Source organism: Aptenodytes patagonicus, chromosome 5, assembly GCF_965638725.1.
Source record: "Aptenodytes patagonicus chromosome 5, bAptPat1.pri.cur, whole genome shotgun sequence".
NCBI classification, from domain to species: Eukaryota; Metazoa; Chordata; class Aves; order Sphenisciformes; family Spheniscidae; genus Aptenodytes; species Aptenodytes patagonicus.
The window spans coordinates 10096253-10117478 of record NC_134953.1 but is presented as its reverse complement, the minus strand read 5'-3'; the positions used below and the strand labels follow the sequence as shown (position 1 = coordinate 10117478).

The window sequence follows — 21226 nt, the reverse complement described above, 5'->3', positions numbered from 1 at the left end:
AAACAGATCTGTTATAACAGTGACTTGCATCTTAAGATAATGTTATTTGTTTTGGAATGTGCACAGACAACAGTATCTTGTATTTTTATTGATGGGATGCCATAGTTCGCTTGCATGTTACCAGTCAGATTCACTGTATGTGGTACTTCAGCTGGTGTACTTCTGCTGTAGCTGGTGTGGTGGGAAGGGGAGATTTTCTACCTTGCACAGCCATGTTGCACACGAGTTTAGTAAGGCAGGAAGCAAGGAGAGCTTTATCCAGCTGAAGTGGAAGGGGAACCAAACTGTGTATCGGTGTTGGAACCAGGACAGGCCAACACCAGTTTAGCACCTCTGGAGACCCCCAAGCGATTGACAAGTTTTAATATAACATCTTATCTGAATATGTTGCCACAGCAGCATGGCACTTTGCATTACCTACACCTTTGGGAGGTGCTTTGAAAACCTGATGAAAGATGCTGCTTTTGACTCACGGCATTAAAGATTTCCTGTAAAGCAAAGGATGTGGAGTAACCGTGTTCCCTTTGTGTCCCAGGATCGAAATGTCATCAGTCTCTGTGGTGATATCTGTACAGCTCTCAAGAACAGCACTGGGACCACTGGCTACCTACAATCCTCATGACCAGCTCTTAATACCACACTAAGCCATCTGCTCTGGGGGTTGTGTCTTCGCTAGCCGTGTCTGGGGCATGGAAACCTTTCCATGCTCATAGTCTGCATGGAGAGTGAACATGGTTTGGAAGGTAGCCTTAGGACGCCCTCCAAAATGCGATGTGGGCAGCAACCTCCACATCTCATGGCAAATGGGGGTAGTAGTGTTCCTCTTCTACACAGAGCGGCTGTGACTCTGCAGAGGAAAATGACAGAGAGCTGCTTAGATACAGGAGGTGCAGGCACCACAGAGATACCTGAGAGAGAGCACCCAGTTTTGTAGAGCACATTGCAAGATGCGACGTTACATCTGGGGGTCCAGTTCCCCACTGAACAGTATGGGACAAATGTGGCTGAGAAGGCACTGCTGAGAGATCTTGGAAAATACCAAGAAGGTAAAAGTTTCAAATATTTAAATGAAAGCACGGTGCCTTTCATTTCAGTGGGAGCTGGGGAGGAGCAGGCACATACACCAGATGAAGATTTGACCCTGAATTTGCAGCTTGGAAGAGTTACTTTGAGCAATGACTCACAGTTGTAAAGCTTCAGGAAATGCATTAACAATTCCCAGGCTCTGTGTAGGAGGCTGCATTCCTCTGAGCATGAGAGATGGGTACAGGGAAATGACGGGCTACTCTGCTCTGCAACCTGACTCACAACTTGGCTTCGGCTCTGAGAAGGAGTCAGTCACCTACTGCAGATCCCGTCGCAGCAGGTGGGAAAGGAGCACCGGGGGAGGAATGATGCTGTCGGGAGAATAAAAGACTTGCCACAGCATGGCTGGGAAGAAATAGCTGAGTGTGACAAACCCCTTCTGTTCCTTTGGGGAGTGATAAAATAAATAGAAAGGGAGGGGAGGAAAAAAGCTGGAAACCTGGTGTGATGGCCAAAGAAAAAGAACTGAGAGGCAGAGGTGGGGTAGAGCTGAACAAAATATGCAGGGGCTAAAAAGTGCTGTTTAGGAGAATGCTGAAATGACTTGCAAATTTCAGTCAAATTCCCCAGCTAGCTCTGGCTGATAAAAAAAGACAAATGGGAACACTGAGATGTTTCATGTCAGAGATTCTTCATTTGGCAGCTCAGAAGTGCAGGAAGGGAAAGAGAGCATGGAGTTGGGTTCGCGGTACCGCTGCTTCTCTTTCCCGTTGTGTCTGTTTTGTGGGAAATTCTGGGATTTTGACAGTTTGAAACCAGAAGCAAAAGAAAGAGCTTTTAGTGCCAAACACAATTGCTAAGGAGGTCCATGGAAATGTTTTGTTTTGATAGCATTGATGGGGGGAGATGTTTTCTTGGGAGTTTTCAACTGTAGAGAAGTAAAAGTTATTGACTTCAAGCTGGCTGTCACATGAGGTGAGAGGGATGCTTTTTAACTCGACAGAAGCAAGCACATCTGGGAAACAAAATTGAGCAAGAACAGAAACCCAAGCCCACTGTAAGGGAACCTGAGCCCACTGTGGTGGGCGAGGGCTCCCTGAAGACCAGAGCACCCAGCCCAGGTGGGTGTGGGGTCAAGTAAATTAGCATCTTCCCTCACACAGACTTGGAACTTTCCATCTGGGCCTTGAGTATATCATTTAGTGGAAGATACTATGGTGTCTGCTTACCTCTTTTATCTGGCTCATCTTCTGCTCTTTCTGCAAGCTGCACACTTGCTTTTGGAGACGCAGGTTGTGCTCCTGCAGTTGCCCAATCTTCTCAATCAGTTGGCAAATGTGTTCCAGGTATCCCAGACCAGATCCCAGGGCTTTGCTGTTACCTTGGTTCACCTGCAATGACAACGCATCTTGGACCATGGAGTAACAGCAGAGCAATCCTTACTAGCAGCTGGGAGCCCAGCACGCTCCTTACAGTCGCGTGGGCCGTGGTAAAGATACTCAGGCTTCCTCTTGCAAGGGGCTTTGGTTATAGCCAGATCTGAGCTACAGCGTTGCTTGCTTACAGCTCTTTTCTGGATTACCCAGCAAGATGCTCCATCAGAGGGACTCTTCTGACTGATCACAGGCTGACACAGAGGAGAACCTCATGACAGCCTTTTTCTAGTTCCACCTCCCAGGCTAATTTTTCTTTTACCGGCCACAGGACCCTTACAAACAAATAGAGTTCTACTGTGTGGTATAGATGGCTGGGGTTAGTATGGCTCACTTAGCCCACAGCCCTCAGTGCAAGTCACACTTATGGGTACCGAGGCTGAGCTTGGCCTCCACTCAAAGGCACGTATCTGCAGGTTGCAGTGATTTGCTGCTTTGTGACCAACTTGGGGGGACATTTTGTCTGCCTTTGGCAATCTGTAACCATTATGGCACAGCTGAACTCAGACCCTCATCACTGGTGGGTCAGTGAAAGGGACATGTGCCTGAACCAAGCTGCCAAAGTGGAAGAACATCTTTCCACTGGTCTTTAGCAGAGCCCAGCTTACGTCCCTGCTGCTACTTTCTCAGTCATTAAGAGATGCCTGAAGAAAGTCTGCAGGATCAAGCTTGCTATCTGGCTATGGCAGGATATTCTGTACCACTGATCTCTCCACACCCAGGATCTGCAGAGTCTCACTGCTGCTCAGCAAAGGGCAGTGCCGGCGACAGACAGTAATCCTGCGGCAGAGGAAAGGCAACGGTGCTTCCCAGCCTCCCACTCTGCACCTCACCATTTCTGGCCCCAGGACTTCCCCGTGCACAGCAAGTGTCCTCTCCCGCGCCGCAGCGGACTCTGCTGAACGTGCTGCTAACAAATACATGCAGAGGCTTCACTTCCACCTTGGCGCTGCCTGCTGATGTGCATGTGATATCAGTAAGTAAAATAAGCCTCGATCTTTACAAAAGCAGTGCTCTAAGTTTATCTAACTTCAAAAAATAAGTTCCTTCTACAAAAGCAGGAAGCTTACTCTGTCTCCTTTCCCACAACAATCTACATTTTTGGGGAAATGCCAGCCTTGGGACTCTTCCTGTCTTTTCATTATGTCAGAAAGCTCATGGTGTGTTCAAAAATAATCAACATTAGAATTTACTTCTTTTTAAACAAATGATGATACAATGTTATTTATAAACAGGTATTATTATGTCCAGATGCTTTTGTGTCTGAGGTTGGGACAGAGGTCGCATGAAATCATATAAAAAATGATAACTCCAAGCCAACCAGTCATTCACATTCATGATTTTTATTTTCCTTTCGGGCAGAGCCTGCAGAAGTGGTGGCAAGACAAAGGTTACTCAGCCATAAAACTGAGTCCTTAGTGTGTCTGTGCAGTGGGAAGGGGCACAGCCCCAGGACCCACAGGGAGAACAAAGCCCACGTGGTGCCTGCTCGGAAAAGCTTGAATCGAACGCATTATAACCAACATATCTGAAAGCGGCTAGGAATTTCGGGGTGCCCAGCTTCAGAAGCATGATTTTCAGAAAGTACATGAGTATTAGCTTCTGAAAATCTGTGGGTTTTTTTTAAGCTGTCCCAAAATGGGTAGTCAAAAGTTCCTCATTCTCCTTGAAAATGTAGGCTTTCTGCCACTCTGTACTGTCTTTTTGCACATTTAACAATTCCCCTTTCTGCCAGTTTGCTGTTGCAGTGACTGATGACATGTCTATATTGCCCTACGGAGACAGTGAGCCAAATCCAACCCCTTTTATAGGTGTAGAAACACAAGGGAAGACTACAAGGGACAGAGGAGCTCTTGGAAAAGAGGATGAAGTAAAACATTTGGCTGTAACCTCAGGATTGGGGAGAGAGCATGAAGCATTTGACTGTCACCTCTTTCAGGCAGGGACTCTCTTTTTGTTCCATGTTTGTCCAGTGCTTAATACTGTAAGGTCCTGCTTCGTGTCCGCGGCTGCTAGGTTTATAGGGCAAAAAGGGCAGGGGAGGAGAGGAGAAGGTGGCCCTGGTTTCCAGTGCTCTGTGCCTAGGGCTGAAGGCACTTGAAAGCAAAGGTGTGTTTTGGGCAGGCATGGAGAAAATCTGGCTTTTAGCAAAAGTTAGAGAGAACTTCCAACTCCTGAGAATAAATGCAGGTCCCCAGAAAATGAGAGGGAAAAGGTGTAGAGCAGTTGCTCCAGGTTTTGGGGCAAGGTGGATTTACCCCTGTAGGGGACCTAAACCAGACTGAAGGTTGGACTCAATATGCTGGAGGCCCCTATTTCACAGCCATCCTTCAGAGGCTGCTCAGGGCAGGCAGTTTGGGCTATTTAATAGGAAATTAATCTGCATTTTATTGAAGTGATCCCAGCAAGCGCGAATGAGCAAAAGGTAAATCAGGCAGAGCCTGCGGTGCCTGCCCATCCCTGCAGGGCCAGCCACCTCTGTGGGCAGCATGCAAGGGTAAAAGTTTTTAAGGGGGATGTTTCACCTTGCTTGCCCTGCCACAAAGTCCGTTAGCATCAGGATTGCTCAGATATGGCAGGCATTCAGTACAGAAAATTTGTGTAATTTAGCTGCTTTCCCCCAAAACAATTGCTCAGAGAGGGCCTCTCTAGGGACGCTTCCAGGACTTTCTTTTCCATAGACTGGAAATACCTAAACAGCCTTCACTATCTTCTGGTCATGCCAAGTGCAGCGTAGAACCTGCTCTGTTACATTCTGGTCTAAATATTTTCCTCTCAGTACCTGTGAGAGAGTTTTATGATAGCAGCGGAGGGTGAGCAACCATAGGAAAACTGCAAACATTTTCCAGGATGAGTCTCTTCCAGTCTCTGTCCTCCCGGTTGAAGCTTCCCAAAACTTCACCTAACGGGACTGAATTTTTTCCCATTCCACACATGGGGATTGTCAAATAGTATTGGAACAAAAGCCATGTGCCCATTTTTGAGTTGATGAAGGAAGAACATCTCACCTACTTTTTTGAAGGTGAAGATGCAGAGGATCAGGCAGACACAATTTATGAATCAGATGGTTAAAGTTGTACTAGGAAAGTAACAACATAATGTATAAAGAGGTGCCGGATTTTGCTTTCAGGTATATCAGACCAAGCCAGACCCTCAGCTGGAAGAAAAGGAATCCAAGGCTCTCAGCTATACTATGCTGAGTTACTCCCATTACAGTTTTGACCCTGCAGAGTTACCCGTGTAACTAAAGAGAGATCTCTGCCCTTGTGAGTGCTCACCTGACTAAGTTTTGGGGACAGGTTTTCAGTACATTTATCCCTGCTCAGCTGGTAATAAACTGTCACAGTTGTGCTGGCCCACAGGTTTCTTAGGAAGCTTAAAAATACAGGATCAGCATCTGCACTGGGAACTTTGGCTTATTTAGGGCCCTTCAGTCAATATTTTGACTGGTGTAAAATCACATTTTTCCTCTGAAGCCACCAGGGTCGCAGAGGTGGGAGCCTGTCCCTCTGTCTCTGTGTACGTGTAACATCGTGCTCACTGCAGCATCTGAGCAGTACAAAGGTTTGAAGTTCAGTGGGAGCTGCAAGAAAGACGGTTGTTTTCAAGCCTCTTGTCCAATTGAGGTATAATCAAAATCTGCATTTCTGATCATCCAATCAGCACTTTGTCCTGCCTCATTTCAGCCATTATCTGTTACTCTGATGCGCGCGATGGGCTTTTCTTCAATTGGGCTCTATGGAAAACTGTCCAGGGCTGGACCTGGCAGCAGGAGCCGAAGCTGATGGGCAGGACTAGCTTGCAGGCGAAGCTCTTCTTCATTCAGACAAGAGCTCGCTGATATTTCTTGCGGTGACTTAGGTTTCTGCGCTTCATGCAATGCTCTTCACTTTCTCTTGTGGATAGTTTTGAGTTATACCATGCTCCATCCTCCCATAAATCCCTCACTGCCCGCTCCCACCACATTAGCGTGGCGCAGTATGGTCACTGCGCCAACAGCCAAGATACGTAATTACAAACCTCCCATCACGGGCTTGGAGCAACTGATTAGTGATGCCACAGGCTGAGTGGGAAGCATTTGTCACTGGAAGCTGACAGCACCAAAAGGCTTGTGAATAACAGGAAAGAGAGGGATCGTGCTGTATATTTCTGACGGCTCCACCCTGCTGTCCAGGAGGGGCTGCGCTTGCTGATAGCTTCTGGTTTCCTCTGAGCGGCACGCACAGGCTACGGGGCTGTCCATCACAGGTTGCCCGATCCTTCCCCTGAACCGTACCACTCTCTGCAGAGAAGTATTTTGCCTGCTTTGGCCCAGGATAATTAGCACTGTGTGAATAATGGGTTTTTTTCATTTAATGACGACAATGCTCCCACCCTCTCCTTCTAGGGGTATGGGCTGACTTTAGATGTAAACTTTATGGAGCGTGAGGAATTGTTTGCAAAGCAAAAGCATCAAAAGCTATGTATCTTCAAACTGACCCCAAACATTTAATTTGGTTTAAAAGGAAATGCTTTTATTTAGGCTTCAAAGTTCTTTCACTTGTTGTTTGACAGCTTCCACTTTCTTTCATCTTTCTAAATGTAGGCAAATTTCAAAATAACGACAGTTCAAAACAAAAGATCAGAAAGCTTTGTTTAAGAAACGCCAGACTGAAATGATTTGATGTATATTTTCAGCCAAAGCCATTCACCAAATGAATCCAAACGGTCAAAACATTTGGTCATTTCCAGTCTCTCTTTTTCAGCATTTTCCTTCCTGTTCTCTTGGAAGTGGCCTCAGCACTGAAGGAGGCCAGGAGGACACCAAGGCACATCCTCATCCAGCAAATGAATCCTTGCTCGGCTACGGTGTGCCGGCAAGCACAGTGCTGTTGGCATTGCCACAGCCAGCTGGGCTGGGGAATCTCACCTGCTCTCCTGTTACTTGAGAGTTACATTCCCAAAACCAGCAACAGAACTGAGGAAGTCGCTGTCACCTATAATTAAATAATGATCTCACCTGGCGTTAAATAGAGATGCAAGAGTGCTTATACTGGCTTATATCAACATGAATTTAATGCAGCAGGAATTGATTCAATGGAACAATTTGGTTTGCCATGTTCTTTGCCAAGCAGAGTGGGAATACCCTGTACTGGCCTGCTATCTTTCAGACAACACTGATTGCATTTCCAGGGGTATCTGAGTCCTTGAGACGACATCAGGCCAGACAAGAGATTGGCTCCTAAGTACCATGTTGTATTTTGGACAGGTTACAGGCAAATGTGAAAACCACAGAGTAAGCCTGGAGCAGAGCCTCAGCTGGGGTGAACCAAGATGCACCCATTAGCTGTATGGGCAGATGATCATCTGTACATCATTTCTGAGTCGGTCTCACTCTGTCCTGCCTCTGTTGCATGACAGTGAGGACAGGTCAACCTTCTGCATGTTTGGCGAGAGCAGAAGGCTCTGCAGCTGCAGGAGGCTGTCCCTGTGCTCTGAGGCACACAGCACAGCAGCAACTGCAGGGCTGTGCAGCAGCCGTGGGCATTTCTTGCCCCAGTCATCTTGGGTGCTACCTGGCATCCCAGCAGGTTGAAGAGCGCTGCTCTTGAGATACAGCAGCCTGGAGGTGCTCTGTGAAGAGGGGCAAGCTTCCCCAGCATCTAGGTCACAGCTGTATTTATACAGCTCAAAAAACAAACAAAGAAAAGTGCTCTGGGGCACAGAGCTTTAGCACTCAGCCAGTGAGGATATTAAAAAGGAGGGGAGATAAGCCACCAAGAGCTTCATTTCCTCTGCAGCTTCTTCCTAATTTATTCTCTTGTTTATTTAAATGCTCTGCTTTGGGAAACGGAGGCTCCATTTCACAAAGGATTTAAAGGAATTTCACGGGCAGCCAGAGCTGTCAGACAAGACCAAGCTGGCTGCAAACCCTCCCGAGCGTGACAGAGAACTTTTTATAAAGTCCCCTTGTGGTCAAACTCTCCTGTTCTGGTCCTTTTTGAACTCTCTGCCAAAAGGCCAGGTCGCTGACTGTTTGGGAACTGTGCAAAATAGACATCTGTCTTCTGCTGTGTGTGAGACAGCTCTGGGGAGGAAGAGGCTGCTCAGCTCGATCGTGTGTTGCTTGTACTGCCTCGATATGCAGTGTTAACAGAGATGGGCCATCTCTGACCTTCCTCGCTGCTTGGGAGGGTTTGGCATGCGGGAGAGGAAGGCCATCGCCTGATGGTTCAGGGCCTGAGCAGAGAGGTCATGGTGAAATTATATGCATAGCACACAGCACTTGTCACTTGGCTTCCTCCCACCCATCTCCCATTCCAATTCATCGCTATTACCGCAATGAATGCCCCGAAAAGAAATCCCCATTATGCACCGTTTGATGTTTTTGTTGTGTTTGTGTGACCCTCTTCACCTAGTCTGCCCTTCTCCTTTCCCTTTGCTCATGGGGCTCGTTGGTCTCTCTGTCAGGAATCAGCTCCCCTGTTAGATCTTTCCTTTGCTGCTTCATGGAAGCCACCACAGCGGGCAGGCAAGGCAGCGGTCTGTCTGCGTGTCGGCAGCATGGGGCTTCAGGCAAAAGCACTGGGGTGAGTGCTTGCCAGCATCCACTATGGGAGAAGATGCACAGAAGGGCTTTTTATTCTCCTGTCAGTGGTACAGTGTACCCAGCAAGGGGGAAAAGAGGGAGTCCAGAGGGGGACAAGCTGCTGAAATTATGTCTTTGCGGTTTGGTCCATCACAGCTGTGCTGGCGGGTTAAAATGGGATCTCTGTCTCCAGCCCAGCAAAGATTTGAATTTGTGCATTAGCTCCTTGCTCACTCGTTATTTGAGAGAGCTGGCTCAAGAGGACAGGACAGGCCTGGACAGGAATGAACTACCCCTTAGACAAGTTCTTTCCAAATTTCGGCACCCCAACAACAGTCCAGCTGTTCCCAGGAACAGGAATAACCTGACCTTGAAAAAGAAACTATGTTCTGATCCCCGTCCCATGTATCAGAGGATGATGACTAACTTCACAATCTTCATTTTAAGACCAGAATCAAGTCCATCCTCTAATCTAGGGCTTTTTGAAACATCAGATCTCCATGAGCTGTTAGTCATCCTTACCCATACCCGATATGTGAATTACTTCAGAATTTCACTGCTATGAAAAGAGCTCTTAAAAATCAATTACCATGATTTGCTGCTTACAACAGTTTCAGGGGAGATTTTCTAACTCACTCAGTTCATGACAAACAATAGGACTTGAACCCTGACTGAGGTATTTGGACAGGCTTAGCTCTAAGATTCAGTTTCAGTGTTTCTTACCTCACTCAGTCTACAGCATTCATCCATGTATTCATCCAGACTGTCGCTTGTGGGGTACTTCTTCAGCTGATGTCCATGGATCTGAAGGTCTTGCATGCTGCCAAAGTTCTCTGGGAAATTGTCAGCAATTGTCTTTGGCTCTTCTATGGGACCTGGGGTGGGAAGAGTGCTTTCCCTGGGAAGGTCCGTCTCTGGAGTAGCTTCCTTTTCCAGCGATTGCCTTTTGCTCTGGTCAAAATGTTCATCGGGACTTTCTTCCTGAGGGACACTGAAGTCTTCAAGGGAAGCTGTAGGACCCTGCACAGCATCTGCCTCCTGGCTGTAGTACTCGGCTTGCTTTTCGCTCTCTGGATCTTGGTGGCTGACTTTTCTGGCATGCTCTTTACATGTTCTCATTATCAGATGGTCAATTTCTGGAGAAGAAGAAGTGCTAAGCACGCCTGAGTCACAAAATGAGTCTCTGCTGTGAAGCACAAAGCTCTTCTCTGAACCCATCGGCGTTGACGGAGAATTAGCCCCGCTTGGCAATTCAACCCCCGAGTCCTCGGATTCAAATTTGGAGAATCTGTGAAGTCGGCACTTGGACTCGAAGGCACTGAGGTCAGGCAGTGTGGCTACATAGTCTGTACTTGCCGGGGCATCTGCGTAGTCTGCATCTGCCAGTGCGGCTGCTGCATTCGGATTTCCCTGGCAGCCCGGTGGGAGGCTGGCACCGGGGAGATGGGACTCTTCTGTGCAGGCTGTGTCAGCTGGAGCCTCTGGGATTAAACCTGGGTTTTGAATTCCTTCATTGCTCAGTATCTTCATATGTGTTAGCACGACTTTGTCCTCAGCAGGTGGGCTCTTCTTACCTGCTTAAAAGAGAACAAGGAGAAGGTCACAAGAGGCTACAAAACTCAGTGTATAGTGCATCCCCTGAGGGATGTGAAATGTAAAACTTTCTATAGTAAGGTGGTAGAGGGGGGAAGCCCTAATTTGTTTTTCTTGAGCTATATGAAGCTTTCTTGTAGGCTTTGCTACAACAGAAGTGTTGTGTTTCATAGACCCAGAGTCCTTCAGGGGGAGTCACAAAAGCACACAGAGTTCTGATCTAGTAGATAGGTAGAAAACAACACATGTAGCCAGGTAACTTTTCAGTGATTACCTGCATACAGATGCAGAGAAGTACCTGTTCTTCAGCACGATAGACATTAAATTGAGGCTAAAATATTTCCTCTGATTATATGTATTCTGAACCAGCAGAAAAAAGGGTAAAATGAAATCCATCTTTCTGCAGACTTAAGTGAATTTGGGGTGGCAACAAGCAATTTGCAAACTGTTTGGCATTCTCTGCAGTATTCTCTGCACACATACAGGTGACGAAAAGCAAGTACTGATAGGAAAAGCAAACGAGGCACTGTAGATTTTTTTCACTCCTTGTATGGTTTTAGCTATGAAGTCATTTCTTTAAATGAACTCTTACCTTCTTTGTGAAGAGAAAGTATATGGAGGCAGCTTTGTTCATGAGCTTTTTGCACGTGGACAAAGAAGACTTGTTTTCACACGACAATTATTTTACACGGTAATGTTGTAGAACAGTCTCTGGATGAAAGGTTTATCTACAGGAGTTGTAGAACTGCCCCCAGGTTTTCTTACTGTTTTTCTGAATCTAGTATTTCACAGTGCAGACTTCTGGTTCACACTGGGATGAGAGCCAGTGTGCATCCATCCTTTAGCTAACTGCAGGTCGCAGCTCCCAATCCATCTGTTCATGGATTTCGGACAAGGAATTGCTGCAGTACAAAACTTCAGTTTCTCTGGTATCTTTTTTTTTCCCTTATTAGTGCCTGACCCAGAGCACCTCAGAGGGCTACAATGCGTACACTTTTCAGGATATCTTACTTCCTACTTCATTTCCTTTCATTCCCCTCTCTTACTTCCTTCCTTTTTGCCTGACACCAAACCAGCAGCTGCTTCACAAACTCACTCCTGGTAATGTAACTATCCCTAAGTAGGCAGAGAAGCCTGGGACCCCTCACTAGCGGTAGAGTGGGGAGAGCTGTACTGTGCAGCCCTCCTTCATGGTAACCCAGAAAACTCCCTGTTTCAGAAATAACCTGTTTTCCAGCCTTCCCTCCTCCAGCTTGCTTTCTGCAATGTCCACAGGCAAGGGAAACTTTTACTCATTAAGGCCAAACTAGCTATTATTACATGAATCATTTTCTATTTTATTTAAATTCCTTCTATTTGATCTTGAGAATTTCTTGGGATAGCATTGAAACATGCCCTTTACTGTCCATAGGCAGCCATAGATTTAATATTTTACACTGTTTTTTTCAAAAGGGCTGTCAGTGATAAATAATCCCATCTGATGGGCTTTTTGTGGCACTTGGGCACGTAGTGCTTATAGCCCCTTATAGAAGATCTTGTTTATCATATACAGAATTGCAGCTGCCTCCCTCGGCAGGATTCACAGCCGCCTCTCCACTGTAAAGAGCCACATTTGGGACAGTCGGTGCCAGACCATCAGCGATGCAACACTAGTACATTGCTGTGGTGGGGGACAAGAGAAAGACATTGCCCACAGAAATGCCACAGGAAAGCTCATCAGGAGCTGCCTGTGCTGGGCTGGGTAACAGCTCTTCCACTCCTGGGATGCGCGTGATGGACCCTGGACTGAGGACAAGGAATAGGGAGCCTGGTTTGCAGCTTCACACACAGCAAAACGCCACCTGTAAGAGGGAGCTCGGTGCCAGGTCTTGGAAGGAGGAGGTGGAGCTGGGTCATTGCTGATTTGGAGTGAAGAGGATCTACCCGCTCAGCTGCAAACACCTCTCAGCAGTGAGAGGCAAAGCGTTGTATCTGCATGAAAAATAGAAGGCTAACAGGCTCTTCTGATGGCATCACCACCCCAGATAGCACACCGCCACCACTACAAGTCAGGAGGAGAGCAGTTGCATTGCTGCACTTTCTTTTTAAGAACAAATCATACAGCTGTCACTCTTACCAGGAATTACTATATGCAATGGTAGTCCCTTCCCACAGACTCTGATTGCCTTCACTTATTAATCATGCCATGCTTTCCTTTGATTGGAGATTCTCTCACTGTCTTTCAATCTGCCCCTTTTTTTCTTGCTTAACCAGTTTCACCCTGGCCTACACAAATATTTCTTTGTCTGAAATCAGGAAGCAGCATATTAAAATGAGGTCTTGCCACTTACAGAAGCAAATGTCAGATGTTTTAATTCATATTTTTTTTATGACTACAAAAGCTACAATGTGTACCAGAAAGCTGGACTGGGGTAGAAAAAAATAAAAAAGGAGATGAGATCTCTGACCCCCTGCGTGATGGTCCCCTCAATGCCAACAGCTCCAGTGCTGAGAAAGGTCTGTGCTGTGGATAATATGGTCCTTTGCTTTCCCCATCCTGTGGTCACTAGCAACATCGAATGGTTTCACAACAATTTCTTGTTTATCTGTTCTAGGCTGCAAACCATTGGTCTCAGCACTGGCAGGTCCTAGTAACCACAGTGTTTGAGCATTTCTGATTTATCCTCCCAACCCCTTGCGATGATGCAAAACGTTATCACCCGCTCTACCACAAGTTCAGAATGGATGCAAAGGATGGCAGGATTTTGCAACATACTTGGGCACCTCATTCTCATTCATTCAATGATACTTTCGCATGGTCAGTGAGGTCATCTGTGCTCATGATTAAGGCAGTGACCTGAAACTCCAGTTTTTCTTGCTGCACCTCAATGAGGGAATAGTCTCTTCTTCCTCTCTGTTAACTGGGTTATGGAAACTAAACCATGGGGCTTCCAACGAGCAGATTGTTTCTGCTACAGATCTTGACAGAGGCATACAAAAACACTCAGCTCTTTCAAGCACATTGCCAACAAATACCAGAATGGTGCAATTAAAGCTCATCTGTGCAATTACAAATAAAAAAGAAAATTGAGCCATACCCTCAGCTGCTATAAATTAGCTCATTACCAGGGCCCCTAACAGAGTTGTGTCAGCTAATTCTGGCTGAGGACTTGGCCTGTAAGTGCTTTGTACAACAATACCAGGGGCCCAGAGCAAAGCAGGGAAGATGGACTCCTGCTTGGCGCTGGAGGGAGCGTGCTGCAGGGGTACGGTTACAATGCTGCGCAGAGGCTTCTGAAAGGAGGTGTGAAGAACTTCAGAGAGCTGAACGGTGGCATTAAGGTTGGTAAGATGTATTTACATGTGCTGGAGGCCACCCAGGTTTGACACTGCTGCTCCTGGGAAATCAGCCAAGATTTGTTGTTGTTGTTTTTTGTTTCCTTTCCCCTGGATTGGTTTTCCACACCCTTTCTGGGGTGGAGGTAAAGTACCAAAAGATGCTGCTTTCAAACAGCTGACTGGGACACTGGTACGGCAGCAGGGGAGGGAATGGAGTTGTGTGTGCATGCTTAGGAATCAGTATAGCTTCCTGCAGCATCTTTGGCAATGCGTGCCCAGGCCAAACATTGTCTCAGGTTAACTTGAGCTACTTGCTTAGTAGCCCTCCAAAGGGTTATGTGGCTCTGTAATCACACGAGAGAGAAACAGGGTTCCCTGAGTTGTAATATAAGCCTGTAAGTGACGGTGACTGATTATGTGTAACCTTGGGCAAGTTGCTGGACTCCCTGTGCTTGTACAGTTGGAGAATAAGACTGCTTCCCATCTCATGGGGAGGTAGTAACAGTGAACTAGCTAATAACCGAAGGTAATTAGTAGGGAGTGAAAGGAATTGATGTGTCCCAGCTAAGTCTCTAGAACTTTGCTTTGCTTTGTTTCCAAATTGCTTTCTAGGATACTTCTCTGTTGGCAGTTAGCAAAGCCTAGCAGAGAAACTTAAATCTTTCAAAGGTGAATACCCTCCCACCGGCTGCTGTCCCAAAGCTTTCCTTTCCTTGGAGTTTTAAGTCCAAGTGTATTTTTCCTGTTGCACAATAACTAGCAGCTGCCAGGGCACAGCGTAGTGCATTAATATAGAGATTTCTGACCTGAGGAAGGAGGGCGGGTATCTAAACATGAAATTGCTTTCAAGCAGCTTCTTTATCCCAAGTTAAGTTGCATGCAAGAGATGCATTCAAACAACTGCCCAGGCAAAACTCCCAGCCATTCCCAGTCCTGCCCAGGCCCAATTCCTGCAAAAGCTCCCACCTTTCTAATAAGCCAAGCCAAAGCCTGTATTCAAATCCCCATGCTCCAAAGCATTGAAATCCAGGTCCAGTTTTTTTCTTTTTTGCATCTACATCTGTGGCTCACAGCCACGTTTCACTGGCTTCCTTCAGTGCAAGCCCCGTTAAGCTCTGCTACATCCCTGAGATGGGTCCTTGGCCTCTGATGCACCAACTCAAGTGTCATAGCACATGGTCTTCCAATGCATCTGGCTAATGGAAGTACTGATGGTGGGAAGAGGCCAGGCTGGCAGTGGGATGAATGCTGCTAGTGGCAGTACAGAGCTATACCATACAGTGCTGGCCTGTGCTTCTCTCCTCCCTTCTGGTTTGTGCCCACCCATCTTCTCAAAATGTCCATCCTGATTTGTAGGCTGCTTGGCATGGGGAGAGTCTCTGTTAAACCTGCGCACAATGACTGGCACAGCTGGAGCCAAAGCTTTGCTTGTCTCCGTCTGCTGTTGTGTTACAAATGATAACAGCATTAGAGCCATGGCAGCCCTCTGCTTATCCCCAGAGCTGCTGCAAGGTTCATGTGCACGGTGAACCCATCCATGGCAGGTGGTGCTGGCAGGGTGGCAGTCCCAGGGAGAGGCACAAGGTGAGCAGTCTAGAGATGCTCAGAGTGCCTATTCCTCTCCCCACTACTGTCTACCACAAGACATGCAACACCCTCTAGATTTAAGTCCAGAAGACCAGTACTTTCCAACTGTAGTGTGCCACAAGAACAAAGCACCAGAAACAAAGGGCATCACCAATGACCTGGGTTTCTGGAGTAGCAGGGATTTTGCACAGCTGCCTTGCAAAGGAAGACCAAAGTCAAACCCCATCATTCCTACCAGTCTGCTTAGCCCTGAGCACAGGAGCGAGATACACATGCGAAGCCCCAGAAAAGGTTTTTCAGCATCCCATAGAAGACCCGCACAGCCCACTTAGTAACTCCTCTCTAGCTCCAGCTGTGCCAAGGATTAAATCCTGTGCCATACAGGACAGGTTCTGTGATGGGGCTGTGGCTTCCGAGTAACAGACTAAGAGATGATCATCAGCTTTTGAAGAATCATTAGGCAGCAGTGACTAGTGAGCTGGAGTCGAACTCCTGACCTAGAAATGAAAGGCTGCCTCTCCTATTCAGTCCTTGCATTCCCTCATTTTCCTTCCTTCCTTTACAAAGTCTCCCTTTAGTCCTCTCGCTGCGACACGTTCTCTAACGCCGCTGGCAGTACAGCTCAGGTGGTATTTCCCTTTCACTGCAGAGAGGGGATTTTTTTTTCTCACCAATGATGAGGTCTCGATTTCCCAGCATTTAAGAGAAAAGGGGTCACTTCCTTTCTGAAACAATAGGCATTTTTTGCTGCTGACTCTTCCCCCCACATGTGCTGAGGGGTGGGGCTGGGTGGTGGGGCTGTGCTGGCACCTCCTTCTCAGCACTAGCCCACCAGCTGGCCCCCACGCAGAGCACACAGGAGCTGTGTTACTTTCCTAGCTGGGCAATGGCTGTCCCTTGCATAGCCCTGTGGGCACAGGGAGTCATTGCATGGACAGGACCCCAATACTTAGAAGAACTGGATTACTCTTACGCTGCCAAGAAACCCAAAACAAAGCAACCCAACAAACAAACAACCCCCACCCAAGAAAACCCAGCAACTGCTACCGATTGACCCTCTGGGAGGGAAATCTATCTCCACAGAGCTTTGCCATGGACTTCCATGGGGTGAGGATCTCCCCGCTTCCTGGTGCTTCACAGGCCTGTTGAAGACCTGATGCCAGTCCTGGCGATGGCAGGGGTGCTGCTTGACACCAAGTTTCCGCAGACAATCTGCCTTCCCAACGCCTTTCAAGCAAAGCTAGTCTGTGAGCATGCTGCTGTATCTTGGGCTACCCGATCTGAGCAAGGGCTTCTCCTAAAGAATTAGGACAATCATGAGCCTAAGAATTTCTAAGGGGAGCATATGGAAAGGTCTTGTGTCTTCATTGCACCAGTTACAACCTCTATCTACAATGGCAGAAACTCGTGAAGGCTTGAAAATCACTGTCATAGAAATGGTTTTTATTGGAATTGTGACTGAAAAATTCACATTTGTAGAGGAACATACTCCCATGTGGTAACTGAATATTTGCATGATAGACCCAATTCTCAACATTTCAATTTATCCAACTGGGGAACTGAAATGCATGTGGATTTCATGGGAGTGTATATACAATTTGATTTGCTTGAAATGTTGAATGCAAAGGAATAATTACAACAAAGACGAGATCTCGGACAGTCCTTGAACAAAAAGCACAAAGTTCTTGGATTGTTTGGTTCCAAGGTGTTCTCCAGTCTCACTATTAGTTAAGTGCGTGAAGTTCCTCCAGATGATAGTTTGGTAATATAATGTGACCAGAAATGTTATAGATCCCCTATAGCTGCAGCTGGTAATGATGAATCCATATAAAATATATGCTGAGAGAAAGATAACAGGGTTCAAGGACTCTGACTGAAGAGGCATTCATTGCTTTAATACATTTTAGAAGAGGAGGAGATAATTATAGGTCTTTTCAGGCATTTGAGGAGGAATGAGAGGGAGATTGATTGTTTACTGATGGATATAGTTGGGTAAACTAAAGAGGAAATGGATTTCCAAGTAGAGAGGACACTTGACATTTTTTTACAGCTTGCTTCTATTCATTCCAAGTGACCTGTGAAGTTTTTGAAACAGAGCGACAGGTCTGATAGATTAGTGACCTCTGGCAGAAAGTCCCAGGGCACAGCAGGTCCCCACAGACCACCTGGTTTATCGGAGTTACTTGCATAGGCTGGCAGTCACCAGTTTTTAGACCAACACTTGACCTTGCACATAGTGCCAGCTTAAAGAGCCTCTCCCACTCGTTACTGCATTTACCCTGCAACTTATTTCTTTGGATATATAGCTCAGTGGGAAAACCAGGCCAAGGATAATTTTGGTGCACAAGGATGTGTGCCCCAGTCCTCCCTACTCTGCAACGTAACCAGTCCTGGGGTAGGGGGGGAGGCTCAGCTCCCACAGTCACCTGTGGAGCTTATTTGTGAGACTTTGTCAGGGAGATGACAGCTCTCACTGAAGACCTGGAAATCCTTCTCCTTGGAAACTCCTGTGTGCTCCTTCAGGAGAAAGGTTCAAAACCTTAAATAAAGGAAATGGTGCTCTCATGAGCAGCCCTGTATAATAGCAAAAGATTATTTGGCACACAGCTCGCTAATGTGTCTGAGCAGAAAATGAAAACAATGGGAAAAAATATACCACACCTTGGCAAAAACTGTCTAATCTAGGAGATCTTTTCTTGCCCATCTGATTTGCAGGCTGCCTCATATTGCAAGGGAGTATTCAGGCAGAAACCAACTAGGAGACAGGAGGCCCTTTGCAAGGATGGAACTTGCCCCCCAGGGATGACAGGTATGTAGTAATTCAGGTTTTATTGCCTATAAGAAGCTTGGATAAACAACTGTTCAATAGCCCCACAGACCAAAGCCGTTAAGACCCCAGTGCTTCAACTGAAGCCAAAGAAACTCATGAATCATATCAGAAAGGTCACTGTTAACCCATTCTTCATGTGCAGTCATTGCTGTCCCTAGGCAAAACCCCAGAGAGCTGCTTCTGCTCAAACGAGGTAGCAGTGGGCAGGTGTAACCATACTCTTCGGTATGTCTGAAATCTTTCATGGTTGCAATAAGAGTGGTGACAATTTTTGAGTTTGTTGCTCTCGCTGGAGCCACACAAGGACCTTGGTGAGATTACAAGAAGGAGGAGGAGGTGGTGATGCAGGGCTCTGTAGCTGCAGTAAACTGAACTTGCTGATACAAGAGGTCCTGCCACCCTGATACTTCTGCTCTGAGAGTCCCCCCAAGGAGTGGGGGAAGATCCAGCCTATACCTGTTATTGAGCTGCCACTCTTCTTTTTTTTTTTTTTTTTAAAGATTTGTTCGGTTTATATTCTCTATCTTAAACTGCATTTGGAGATGCAACTTTAAAGTCCCTGCTGCAAAGCTTGCAAGAAACAGTATATTCTTGGCTCTTTCTGAGTAGAGATGGGGGGGTCCAAACCAGGACACAAATAATATTTGGTGCCTCTTTCCAGCCAAGGTGATTAGGGAGCGTGGTCCCTGTTTCTTATTTGGAGAAATTCTAGCTGAATCTCTTTGTGATTCCTCAGTGCTCTGTGTGATAAGTCTGTTCCCCCACCAAAGCTTCCACCTACCCTTATGACAATACTGCTGTGTCTGGGTGAGGAGGGACACTTCCATGTGGAAGAGCAAGCTTCCTTTCCCCTCCTAACCCTACCATCAGGCTTGCACTATATAGCTTGGGGGAAACAAGTCCATGGTCAAATTACATCCAGGGAAAAAAAGAGCAGTTTCTACCATACTGTAAAATGGCATCTCTTCAAACAGTCTCCACGTCTTGTGGTGATGCTGGAGTGCTCTCACAGCAGCACTGCTCTAGAGCCCTTTGTGTCATTGGGTAAAAATGCAGTTTCCAGACCAAACCCAGGCAGAGCAACGTGCTTTGGCAGCCCTTGCTAGCACAGTGCCCAGCAGTTACCTGCTAGGCCACCTCAGAGAGGCTCCAGCTCACACTGAGCTCTGAGTAGCTGCCCCAGAGCAGGAGCGCTGGGAAGCACAATCCCAGCAGTGGGTGCCTGAGCAGATGCCCACGAACGTGGCAGCTCTGGTGACTCCACAGGAGCTGCCTGCACTGCAGCAGTCCAAGGGGGCAGGAGTTCAGCATGCAGATGGGAAGTCAGGACCCCGGGAGGTATAACCGCTCCAACACAGTGTTTTGCAACATCTTTACCATCCTGCTGTTGCACAGCATGCTACGCTTAGACTCTGGCAAACCCTGTCTGTAGCCACCTCCGTGCCGAGCAAACCAACCCAGTGCAGTGACGTTAATGGAGACAGAAGCTGGAGATCTCATTCACAGCTAGCACAAGCCAAGATGAAGGGCAAACAGGGATGCTAAGGAGATTCTGCTACCTGGGGCTTGTGATCTCAAAGCCTGCAGCACTGGCTAAGGAATAAAACATACCAGACCCATTGTGCCTGAAAAAGGCAGTCTGAGACTGCGTCATTGATTTTGACAACAGACTTACAAAATGACAAGTGATCTGCTGTAGGTCCATAGCTGCCTTCCCTGCCTGGGTCACCTCATCCGCACAGAGCAGGAAGGAGCAAATAAAACCTCTCAAACTCGGGATAATCTCTGTTGGATGGGGATGCACCAGCCTAGAAAGCCGTCCGATATCCACTGCCAGTGCGGTGACGGGCTGAGGGCAGACCCGACCTGCCTCACCTCAGGGCAAAACCCGAGCGGTACCGGCGGGACATGTGCGCGCAGCCGCTCAGATGCCGATCCCGTTTTCACCCTCGCCGTTCCCATCCGAAGCCCTTCGCCCTCCTTCGCGCACAGACCGCTCGGAGTCACAGCGCTCCCGCCGTTCTCTCCCTAGCCATTCCACGCTTACAAATGCAAAATAAACCCGTTTTAAGAGGAAGACAAGTCGGTTCCTAAAGCGCGATCCTTCCCCCCGCCGGCCCCGGGGCAGGAGCTGAGCGGCCGGAGGCTGAAGCGGAGGGGGTCTTACCGCAGCCTTACCTGCGTGGGGGCAGAGGCAGCCGGAGAGCAGGGAGCGCAGCATGGGGCCGGGGCCGGGGCCGGGGCCGGGGCCGGGGCGGCAGCGGTGCGGTGCGGTGCGGGCAGCCCGTCCGTCCGGCGGGGCCCGGGAGCGGGGCGGGCCGGGCTGGGCTTGCCCTAAGTACCGTCTGCGCGGCCGCTGAGGGGAAGGAAGGGGGTGGCGGAGGAGCGGGTCTGGGGAGGTGTGCCGGCAGCCGCCGGGCGGACCGGGGCAGCTCCGGGGGGGGCGGCGGGACTCACCTCTCCTCCAGGGCGCTCCCAGGGTGAAGCTCCGGTGCCAGCTGAACATCCCGGCAGCGGCCGCCCTCAGGGGCGGGCGGGGGACGGGGACGGGGGTGCCATCGCCGCCGGCCCTCCCCGGGCTGCTGCGCGTCCCCGGCGGGCGAGCGGGGACCCGGGCTAGGGCATGGCGGGGGCAGCGGGCGGCGGCGGGCAGCGCTGCCGGCGCGGAGGCTGCGGAGCGGCGAGCGGGCGCCCGGCCAGCAGTGACTTATAAAGGGAGCAGCCCAGAGGAATGCATCTCCTTTGGCTGATAAGCCGAGATGACTGGAGGGGTTTGAACTACCTTTGCAAGTCCCGGAGGAGAGAGGGGGAGAAAGGAAAAAAGGGACGGGAGAGAAGAAAAAGAAAAATATTTCAGCACTTGCATAATGT

General features: G+C 48.1%; 1 protein-coding gene across 4 annotated transcripts in view; it reads right to left on the bottom strand.

Annotated features, from left to right (window-relative positions):
* The window catches only part of LOC143160642 (uncharacterized), a 32761-nt gene extending 11826 nt beyond the window's left edge, over positions 1-20935 (bottom strand). Inside the window, exons 1-3 of one of the 4 annotated variants that reach the window (XM_076338590.1) lie at positions 20813-20935; positions 9751-10604; positions 2256-2417 (exon numbers count right to left, since the gene is read on the bottom strand). In XM_076338590.1, coding sequence (XP_076194705.1) covers positions 2256-2417; positions 9751-10604; positions 20813-20861 — 1065 coding nt within the window. In that variant the 5' untranslated portion in view covers positions 20862-20935. Of the gene's footprint in view, positions 1-2255; positions 2418-9750; positions 10605-20533; positions 20595-20812 lie in introns of those variants that run through there. The other 3 variants (XM_076338591.1, XM_076338592.1, XM_076338593.1) reach the window with 3 other exon arrangements.
* Positions 20936-21226: the final 291 nt, after the last annotated feature.